Here is an 11,790-nt window from a genome sequence, read left to right on the forward strand (position 1 = left end):
CTCTCTCTCTCTCTCTCTCTCTCTCTCTCTCTCTCTCTCTCTCTCCATTCTTCCCTTATAAGTAACTCTTTTACTTATTAATGGAACATGGACATTGTTCAACTTTAACTAAATGTGCTGTCTCCCTTGGCAAAGAGATCTTTGATGGGGTTACAAAAGTAAAAAAGCTCAATAAAATAAAAGTATCCCGTATGGCATCTGTATGATTCAGATGTAGTTTGGAGGCTAACCACTCTGACAGTTGATAAAGCTGATGTCTATCTCGATTGCAGAATTCTTTGATAACTGATGTTTGTGCCTCATTCAACTGATTTGATCTGGTTTTTATCTGTTGTTATGACAGCAGATGGTTACTTTGATAATATAATCTGTCACAAAGTAGGATTATATGCTTACAATTGTAACCAGCAATGCAGGTGCTCCAGATCAGCAATGTCCTCCTCAGATTATTTTCAGTTACTTTTGGTTTACTTCTTGAATTACTACTCAAGTGTAAAGACTCTGAAGTTGTAAATGGAAAATCATTTGTTCAAATGTATTATAGACAATTTCAGCTACCCACGTTTCAAATGTACACACTTGTGGTACTATGTGATGTTGTGGTTAAAAAGGTGTCAATTAAATTAGCACGTGTTTAATCTGAACCTTGTTAGCATCTTGTCTGAGCCTGGTTAGCATCGTCTTTAAAAATGACCAATCATTATTTCAAACCAGGTGTTTCCATAATCTTAATTACTGTTTATCCGTCAACCACGTTTAACAGGCAATTACTCAATCCTAATCTGATTACATGTCCGATACAATTGCAATGGATTAGAGTCACCACAGTGTTATTATGATGTGACAATTCTGTTCAATGTTATTCCTTCCTCCTCAAATGTCACTGGTGCTAAAAACACCGCCACATCAACATGACCTTTGAACCAAGTATCTACCGGTACTAACTACCAAAGACCATACGCAGAGCAAAATACACAAATTCTAACAACGCATTAATGTCAATAATTAAGGCAACTTCAACATCTGCAGGTATTTTCATTTTGTCATGCAGCTGGTAAAACATTGAAAACACCCACTAAATAGTAGGTAATATTATGCGCTTTCAGAGACAGCCATAGTAAATGCATCTATCTGTGTGATGCATATGGATTGTATTTGCACATTCATAAAACCTGTCACTTTGGTTAATGATCAATCAATATAAGTGGAATTGGATGCCTTTTCTAATTTGATATTATGCCATCATTCTTAGTTATTGGCAGCTTCATTTAATTGATAATTTATACTAAATGCCAGTTTGCTAATTAGACTAACTTTCAAAACAATTAGGTAAAGTCTGATTACCGGTATGTTAAGTGGGTCACACAAATCAAAATGAAGGCAACTCATTATCATACATGTCGGTAAAAGACTAGACCTGTGCAACTCACCTTTCTCGTGTGCCAGGCGGTTGCATTTGGCCGTCAGGTACTGCATCTGACTGTAGTCTTCGTCCCTGTGCGCTCGGAAAAACCTCCTCATGCTCACCTCGTCCGCCGCCGCCTCTCTGTGTCTCTGGAAGTGGTTGGGTGCTTTTCTTTACAGCCAGGTAGGTCACACACTGCTGCAGCTCCTGCAATAATATGTATCTATTCCCCGGCAGTTTATCTGATAGTCATGTCTGGTAGAATGCCTGTAGCCTATTTGGAACACACCTACAGTACAGAGGGCAAGTTTAAGCATTAAACCAAGCTTGTGTTTCCATAACACAGAGGCATGGCGGTGTGTGTGTGTGTGTGTGTGTGTGTGTGTGTGTGTGTGTGACGTGTGTGTGCAGGCCCAATCTGACCCAACTCTCGTGTGAATAGGAAAATGACCCCTTGTTGTTCAAGCATAAATTGAGGATTTATTATTTAGGTTTGCACTTTGCACTTGAAGTTACATGCAAATCTTGTCTTACATTTCTCTCCCCAAGGCAGTGAAGGCTGCAGGACTGGAGATAGAGCAGCATGCAGGCCTGGCCAGGCAAGCTGTGTCTAGCAGGCAGGAGAGCATGTTGACATCTTTATATAAGCGACTAACCATATTTTCTGTGAAGCCCTCTGGGACATGCTTGTGAATTAGGGCTATACAAATAAACTTGACTTGACTTGACTTAACCGTACCCTCCAGTCAAAACTTTCAAAGATATTGACATTATTAGTGATGCCATGAACATTTTACGGAGGAAAAGATCACTGCCACATCTTGTGTGTGTGTGTAGTATTGTCTGAGTACGGTATTAAATGGTATTACCATTTGAAATTTTAATAATAATGATAATAATAATAATAATAATAATAATTTAAATCATTTCCGTACAGTATCAGTACTTTTTGGGTCTGAGTTTTCATTTCAATATAAAACTTGGTGAAATGAATCAGTGTTAGTAGATTTATGTCAAATCTGTCTAAAAACCAGACATTGTTCAGTCACTTGAATCTCTTCCTTATCTTGCTTCAAACTTCTGCTGCCACTTCTGGTGCTGCTTGTTCTTGCTATCACATTTCCTACCAGCAGAGGGAGACAAACCACTACTGTTGTTCAGGCTGGAATCAGTGGCTTGTTGAGAGAGGAACTAGTGCACATGTCCCAGGTCACATTATAATGCAGTCGTTACCAAACTGGGGTACATACTACAGGGGGTACTTGAGAGAAAGGGGAAAATGGAAAAATGGAAGAATAAATAATGGAAATAAATGAAATGTTAAAATAAATCTGCTCAGGAGAAACTAATTCCAACTCTTTCACTAAATGTCTTATTTTGTAATGTTATATTCTTCAAAGGGTGGGTTATCAATCATCCATTCATTGGATCATATGCTATAGTTTTCTCTTGCGGCTTTCTAACAAAATGTTGTAGTCGGGTAAAGGGGGTACTTGGATTGAGAAATCAAATCAGGGAAAGGGGGTACTGAAAGCAAAAAAAGTTTGAGAACCACACTGCTCTATGACAAGTCTTCAGGTTCAGGCTATTTCACATATCTACAATATTCTCTTAAGATATGGATGAGTGGGTAGGGATTCAAGTCTGTAAAACATGCAATAAAATGTTATTTTCTTGTTCATTTAATTTATTCATTTTACTAAACTAGAACTTGGAACTAAAGTTTTTTGGCCTGTAGTGGTCTATCCCAGAGAATTTGTAATTTTCTTTGCACATTAATCCATTTTATTGTATTGAAAGTAATTGAAAGTGTATAATATCCAGCTCAGTGGCCTTGTGGTTTGAGTGTCCGCCCTGAGACTGGGAGGTTGTGAGTTCGATCCCCGGCCGAGTCATACCAAAGACTGTAAAAATGGGACCCATTGCCTCCCTCCTTGGCACTCAGCATCAAAGGGTTGGAATTGGGGGGTTAGATCACCATATGATTCCCGAGCGCGGCACTGCTGCTGCTCACCCAGGGGATGGGTTAAATGCGGAGAACAAATTCCGCACACTCAGGTGTGTGACAATCAGTGGGACTTTACCTTTACCTTATATCCATACCTCCAACTCGATACAGTAATGACCTTGTCCAACTTTGTTTTCCTCTCTGGTCATGTCATTGTCCTGAAGGCAGACTGTTGCTTCACAACAAAGCCAGATATGCTAAACATGGCCATGAAGATAATATCAGTTAAGCTTGGTAAATGAACAAGCCTAAGCCTATTTGATGCAGTCGTCTCACCAAAGCAAATGCATTTAAAAATAATAATTCAAAAGAGAGGATGTTCAAAAATGGCGTTTATTTAAAAAAAGAAAACCACCATGCTGACTTCTGCCTCTTTAACACAAAAGTTGTAGATAGAAAATGGCGTTGGACATCTACACAAAGCGTCCGATAAAACAAATAAATAAAACAGTCTCCTGGATCTGTGAAAGAACATCATTTCTCTCTCAAAAAGAAAACGCAGACAAACCCATCCCACAACTACCGACCAATTTTGTTAGGTTGGGGAGTTAAAATCAGACTACAAAACAGAATTTGACATACATTTGTGTACAATTTTTTACAGTGTCAAAAGTTCACACCTCAGGAACACAATACGGAGTTTACCCTGCTTGTCCAACCATATTAGACAGGCTTACAGGCTGCCACCAATGAGTATGTCTTAGCTAGGAGTGTGCTCACATTAGCCTGCTAAAGCATCCTGATCATGTGACCTCGCATTCTATTTCGCTCTGCCGGTCAGTCTGGCCTCCAGCCCGCCCCCAGGCCATTTGCAGAAAATTTTACGGACCAATCAGGGACCTGCCTCATAGTTGACAATGTAACCGGCCAATCAGGGACGTGTCTGGCAAAACAGCATTGCGGCTGCCGAAACAACGAGCTGTAACGTTAACATTAGTAAACAAACAGCCATAAAGTGTCGTTATTGAAGAAATAGACTCAACAACAACAATTGAACAGGAGTATGCAACAACGCGGTTTCTCCGCGGGGAATACACTTTCGTCGTTCTTTCCGAGTGGATTTTGGATTGGATTTGGCGAGGCTGATTGGCCGAGGGAGTCGTCTGTCAAGGCAAGTACTCCCACGGCTCCGAGGCCAGACAAGATACGCAGAACGAAGCAGAACGTGGGTTCCCGACGTGATCAGTATGGTTTAGCAGGCTAGTGTTACATTATAATGCAAGAAATTATGTCAGTAGTTTTTAAATAATGTAACAATGTTTTGTTTGTTTTTAACGCTGGAACTCAGAAGGTGTTTTGTTATGGTGCCCTTTATACAATCAATACCTTCAGTGAGGCTGTGGTCTCTGGAACACTGTGTGTCACACTGCAGAGGAGGTAAGCAAACTATCACTCATCTCACCACTGCTTCCAACTCCTGTCCTGTCTGGAGAGGACTTCCAAAATGACACCTCTACCATCTGAAAAACAGTGACAACTAGTCTTTAAAAGAAGATTGTAGAAGGTTTAAAAGCAAAAAGGACAGCAGCAGGTAACATAAGTCCTCGTTGATCAAATCATTCTTATAATACTGACTCCTCTGTGTTGTATTTAGATAGTGAATTATAGTGTATACTTGGATTATATCCTGCCGCTTTGGCAATTTCATGCCAATGAAGCCCACTGAATTGAATTAAAGTGAATTGAATCATGAGGTAATCACTCCCCCCCCCCGCCTCCGAAAGTGGATATATCACATTTACAACAGAACTGTCATTGTTACGTCTTCCAGAGAGCACGTATCCGAAGATAACTCACCATCTGTGACACAACATCAACAACAAATCAACATCTGAAACACCCTCAGCCCTCCATTCAACACAGCAGCAGCACCGAGCGAGCGAGCAGCACATGCTAGCTTAGCGATCGCTAATGCAGCTAAATGTAACAGCAAATGGGCAAGGCTGCCGATTACGCCGGGCGATAAACACGTTTCTCTCACACAGGCCAGATGACATAATAGCACCTTTAAATGAAAACAAATGAAAAACCGTGAATGCGTTGTTCTTCCGATTTCTTCAGATTGGCGCGCCAAATCTGGAATTAATGTGCTTCTAATAGAAAGATTTGACGCTTACGTCAAGCATATGTTATATAATGGCTGGATTCTCTGTCTTTTGAGGGAGTCAGGACAAAATAGTCACATTTTAATGCTTATTAAGGGCCGTTAGTGATTGACCAAGCCTTGGTTATTAATTAGCCCAGGTCTTAACTTGGCCAAGTGTCCCGCTGTCCTGAAGCTAATCCTGTACTAATCGTGCATTCCTTTATAACTGGGAACTGGTAATCTTACGACTTCAAAGGTCATGAGCTGGGACGGTGACGTCACCAGAGCTGGTATTTCCCATTCCAAACTCGTAGGAGCCTCAGCAGCCCCGACCTCAAAAATCCAAGATGGCTGCGCCGCGCAACAACAGTAGTTATAATCGTAGTAATGTTGTTTAGCACTTCTGTTTTGTTTGTGTCTCATTAAATCAGCTGTACACACACAGCACTGCATAACATCTATCTGTGTGGACATGAGGCTGCAGTGTTTGTATGCGCAAAATGCAGTGTTATCAACTGTTATTGCTAACAATGGCGAGCCTGGCTAGCGACTGGATCTGACCAATGAACAGTGAACTTCCCAGCTCAAGTTTTCTGCAAATGGAACGCTAACAAAACGGATGTGACGTCATTTAGCCTCAACATCCCAGTTATTTTGCGATAAAGGAATGCGCCATAACAGACTGCTACTGGTTTTCACACTTTCTCAGCCTCGCTTGCTGGAGGCAGAGCTCACCCACACTACAGTAAAGTAAGAGCTCATACGCTAAACGCCTAACTGGGCAGAGGGAAAGAAGCAGCCTGTATCAAGTTTGGCATCTACAAAATCGCCGAGTCATTTGAATTTGATCTCTGACCTCTGTGGAAAGGGACAAGGTATCTGAATCCTCCAGGTGCTGTTCCAAGCCCCCCCCCCCACCACCACCACCACCAAAACCAGTATGTTCCATTAAAGGTCTGACTGCCATACACACACATGTTTACCATCAAGCAGAGGAAACAAGACATCACATTCTGCTCCTGAACAGCATCTCCATAAATAATAGGCATGTGATGAGGAACAAAACAAGCAAGAAAAAACAGACGTTTTCCAATAGTGACAAAAGACAAATGACATTGCTGCAAAATCCAATTGATTTGAAGAACATTGACACGGGCGAATGGGTTCAGAGGGTTAGCGTAGTGTAGGGTCGGAGTTAGCGTAGTGTAGGGTCGGAGTTAGCGTAGTGCAGGGGCGGAGTTAGCGTAGTGCAGGGGCGGTGGCAGTAACAGCCTCGTTCTTTCACTCACACACATTGAAGGACAGGACATGAACAGCAGCTTTCTGATGGTGGCATGGCATACAAGAAACGAGCAGAGAGCTGTCACAATCTGCAATGTCATTAGCTGCATTTTCACCCTCAACTGTGACAAAAAGAAAAAGACACCGATCCCATGCAACACAGATCTTAAACAGAGTGAACTATCGAACACAGATCATAAACAGAGTTACCTAAATGGAAAGAGTTTTTTCTTCCTTTCTTTCTTCACCGTGAGCGGTGAGAACGCAGCTAACAATGTGCAGGCTTTCGATCAGTTCTCTGCTGATTCACACTCAACATACACACCGGCATAGAAGAAGAACTCAACATACACACCGGCATAGAAGAAGAACTCAACATACACACCGGCATAGAAGAACTCGACATACACTCCGGCATAGAAGAAGAACTCGACATACACACCGGCATAGAAGAACTCAACATAGACACCGGCATAGAAGAAGAACAGAGAACACCGGCATAGAAGAAGAACAGAGAACGGAGGTCAGGCAGCGAGGACCCTGTCCTTTTGGTCATATCAAGTCTCTCTTTTTTTGACATTCAATTGGATTTCTTTTTTACATGTTTGCACAGATAACGAGCAATTGCGTTGTGCGTTCATCGGCTTAACAGCGCTCAGAACATTTTGAAATTAAAAGAAGAAAAAATCCAACTGAAAGTCAGCATTTTCTATCCAACTTGTATCAGTTCAATATGCAGACAGTTAAAAAAAAAAAAAAAACGAAAGGAAAGGAAAGGAAAGGAAAAATAAAGTATTGCACTGGTTTTGTGTGAGTCTATGGATGGGCGGTCATATAAATAACAACATGAACCAAACAGTAATACCAATAATAATGATAATGCTAATAATAAAAACAGTTCAGACTAAGGTCCCCCTCCCCGCTGCCATTTACCACTGCTGCCAACTGAAGTCGTCGTTGGATCCGAAGACCAGGAAGAAGCCCAGGATGGTCCCGAAGATGACGACGTTCCCTGTTAGCACGAGCGCACACGCCCCCCAGGCGATCTGCAAGTCAACACATTCATAATTCAGCTCAACAAATGCTGCTCCGTGCTGCTGCTCCACGCCACAGTATTTAGGCCAAAAAACGAGTGGGTTATCAACAGGAACATTTAACCAAATCATGTCAATACACTTCTCACAGCAAGGGGGTCAACAGCAGCCTGCCAAATAAGCTGCTACTTTACCATGGATGCTCCATCAGCCACTTTGTCTGGTAGCCAGACATCGATTTTGAGAAGAATTTTGAATTGCTTTATTGGCTTATCCTCTCTTAATGGCCTGGCACTTGTATTTATCTGATCTGCTTGTTCCAGGAACCAAACAGCAACACAACCAAGTCTGATGGGAGCCTGGGAGGTAGCGTTTAGCCAACAATGAACCTCTAAATGGTTTGGAGAATTAAAAACTTCCATTTCCACGGCTGCATTTTACAACCATACACTAGTACTTTCTAAAATACTCTTATAAACCTGTACGTTCTAGTACACGTTTAGAACTTGCACTTTGTATACCTTCAACTGTTTTATGCCTGTGTGTGTGTGTGTGTGTGTGTGTGTGTGTGTGTGTGTGTGTGTGTGTGTGTGTGTGTGTGTGTGTGTGTGTGTGTGTGTGTGTGTGTCTGTCTGGGTCTGTGTGCGTGCGCGCACGTGCGTGCGTGTGTAATGAAGCCGTTTGCATCATTACATGCCCTATAAATAAACGTGACTTCCTTAGGTGAAGAAACTCAACCCTAGTTAAATCTTGCATCCATTCGCCACTGTGACCAGTAAGTGAAAAACTTAACCAATGGTGATGCAGAATGGAATTGAACAGCCAATAAGGTTAAATAATCAGCCACTTGAAGAAAACCAATTGAGATGGAAAAGTGGAGCCAGGAGTCGTTAGAAGTCGTCTTAAATGAACAATGGACAGACAGTCAAAGATATTTATATCAGGGCACACAATGAGATGACATCTGTTTTGAAGGCAGCCCACGCTAGACTCAAGCTATCTGTTATCATGACCCTGCCTGTACACAGGGCACAGAGTGGGAGAGAGAGGACCTGCAAATGTAGACTACAAGTTATCTGAATGGTGTGTGTGTGTGTGTGTGTGTGGGTGTGTGTGTGTGTGTGTGTGTGTGTGTGTGTGTGTGTGTGTGTGTGTATTAATAACTATGTGTAACTTAAATGAAAATGTATACGAGTACATTAAACTATTGACTGTCTAAATAAAGGCTAACGTTATTTAACTTTTCCGTATCAAATGGTGTCTTGCTTCCGTTATTCAATGTATATAAAGCTGAAACAGGATGTTGAGACAGGAACCGTACAAACGTGTTCAAAACGTTCAAAAATGCTTTGAGCATAAGCTGTCAAAAATAATCTGATTCTTCAAAAGCCCAGCTGCCGGAATGCAACCATGGTGTTGTAGGAGAATGTTCTCTGAAAGAGCTCACTTACTACGTCAGCTCTAGCGAAGATGATGGGCAGGCTGAAGGCTGAGATCACGATGCCCGTCGTGAGGAATATGGCCAGCTCTTTGCAGGCGTTACTGGCCGAGTCTGTGTCGTCAACTACCCTCCGCGAGATGCAGTAAGGGATGGGAGAGAGGATGTAGAAGAAGAGGAGGAACAACGGCCAGTATTTGCTGCAGAGATAGAGAGACAGAGACAAGCAGGGAGTGAGCAAGAGATTCCCATTCCCATACACTATAAGGTAAGGATGCAGTCACGTCAAGGATGAAGAAACTGCTCAATACTTGATAATAAACACGTGTTATGAGGCAGCAGATACACCTCTGTGATAGGGATGCGCATTTTAAGCAATTTAAATACTCGAGTACTCTCCTTATATTATGAACGAGTGCTCGAGCACTCGCGCGGGGGGGGGGGGGGGGGGTCTGTGTGATTACCGTACTATGGTAATGACTGAGCAGGGGTAATTTGCTGTATATGGGGCTGTTCACACATAACGTTTGCATTTTTGCATGGAAAAAGCGCTACCTGGAGCATTTTTTGTCAATATCACAGTCAGTCTCTCTGACTGTGATATTAGGTGACGCTAAGCGAACATCTAAAGCCTACCTCAGACAGTATCTCCGATGGTTGGATGGATGGCATTAGCGCTTTGGAGCAGACAAGTTGTGAAACAAGCGAATGTATTTCCAATAGCCTACATGTCCATTGTCCAGCAATATCAGGTTATTGTCCATTAGCCTATCGTCCATTTTACTTTATGGTCACTGTTACACTAACGTAAATCCACGGATTACAAGGTCCGGTGTTCTGCCAAAAAGTGAAAACTGACCAGTGTGATTAACGTTACAGCTGCAGCTGAATAGTGATCACCATGAAGCGATTGTCTCCCAAAAAGTGATTCTTTCATCCATCCCTACTCTGTGATCTTTCAGACTCACTGACATTTATTATTGTGCAATAACCTTTCCCATACTTTCTATTGGTCTATGGCTATCATGTGGTATCATGATATGGCGGCTGTGGCTCAGGAGGTAGAACGGGTCATCCACTAATCGCTTTGGATAAAAGAGGTCGGTGGTTCGATCCTCGCCTCCTCTAGTCCCCATGTCAAGTGCCGTTGGGCAAGATACTGAACCCCAAATTGCTTCCGATGGCTGCGCCAGCACCCTGCGTGGTAGCTTGCTGCCATCAGTGTATATTCTGTGAGTGTGAATGGGTGAATGTACCTACTCAATGTAAAGCGCTTTGCATAAAAGCGCTATATAAATGCAGGCCATTTACCACACGATAAGAAATAATGAGAAATGTGGATGAGATAATGAGTCAGATCTGCCACTTTCACCAGCTCTCTTCAGTTTCAAAGCAGGATGTGGTGACAGTGGTACTAACTCCACGAATAAACTGGATGCCAACCGGCAGTAAACCAAGAAGAAGAGAAGTGGTACTACTTACTCGTACACAGGGAGAGCACACCCCAACATGAGGAACATGAGGCCAATGGCCCCTCCAAAAGACAGGCTGATCAGAGCTGCAAGAGAGGCAGAGGCATGTACAGTCAGACAATGATGCTTTGTGATTCTGTATGTGTGTGTGTGTGTGTGGGGGGGGGGGTCTGTCTTGAGAGCCTCAACCATCTGATCATGGCAGTAGGGCCCCTGGATAAAGCTTCTGGCTGAGAAAGGATGAAACCCTCATGTGATGAATCAGCTGATTTCACGTGTAGCTAAATTAGCAGGCTAGGGGATTATGGCTATATGAAACCTGGGTAACAGTGCAGTCAGTAGGGGAGCTTGTTAGCTAACGTTACAATTAAATCAGACAGCTTCCCAGCCTGCCCATGTCAATTCAGTTGCGGTGCAGCTAGCATGAGTAACTACTACATTATTACAGTTTTGACAGAGGGATATGTATCATTAAACGCAGTTATCTATGGCACTTATTGAGTGAACCTGACCAAGACAGAGCTTATTATTAGCTAGCTAGCTGTTAAGCTCTCGAGCCAAGGAAGTGTACTGTCCAGCTAATGCTAACGACTGTGTGATGGCCTTGGCTCGTTTAACTAACGTTACACAGAAAGCACAAGCACGCCCATCTGTGGCGAGCACATCCTGTCATCGTGAAATGGTCTGTGTTGGGATTCGGTTCCTTTCTGCTGGGACATTTTAACTGCAATTTGCTCACCTTTAATCCCGGCCATTTCTCCTGGACAAGAGCTTGACACACAGCCCTCGAGAAAACGACAACAATCAATGCCCCCTCCTCCTCTGCTAGCCACCTACCGCAACCAACAGCCCCCTGCGTGCTGGTGCTGCCTTCACATGCTATTAGAAAGATCGTAATTAAATTGTACCCTACATAATACGACCAAATAAAGTTATAAATACGACTGGAAAATTGTGGAAAATTGCACACAACACACACTGAACAGTCTGCTACAGTAAATTATGTTATACTCGAGTTTCCGAGATCTTATGTTTAGGAGACTGAGGGCAATATAAACTCTATTAA

General features: G+C 42.6%; 1 protein-coding gene across 2 annotated transcripts; it reads right to left on the reverse strand.

The window, feature by feature from the left end:
• Positions 1-3,738: 3,738 nt before the first annotated feature.
• On the reverse strand, positions 3,739-11,589 carry LOC310789810 (leptin receptor overlapping transcript-like 1; the record flags this gene model as incomplete). Of its 2 annotated transcripts, XM_083651492.1 has the most annotated exons (5): positions 11,464-11,589; positions 10,735-10,810; positions 9,266-9,452; positions 7,714-7,826; positions 3,739-4,873 (listed from the first exon to the last, which is right to left on the reverse strand). In XM_083651492.1, coding segments are annotated over exons 1-5 (393 nt in total). In that variant the 5' UTR covers positions 11,480-11,589. The 2 variants fall into 2 exon arrangements, with proteins under 2 accessions (XP_083507618.1, XP_083507617.1); XM_083651491.1 differs by lacking the exon at positions 3,739-4,873 and having other exon boundaries at positions 7,710-7,826.
• Positions 11,590-11,790: the final 201 nt, after the last annotated feature.

The sequence above is a fragment of the Poromitra crassiceps genome (genome assembly GCF_964638095.1).
Source record: "Poromitra crassiceps genome assembly, chromosome: 15".
NCBI lineage: Eukaryota > Metazoa > Chordata > Actinopteri > Beryciformes > Melamphaidae > Poromitra > Poromitra crassiceps.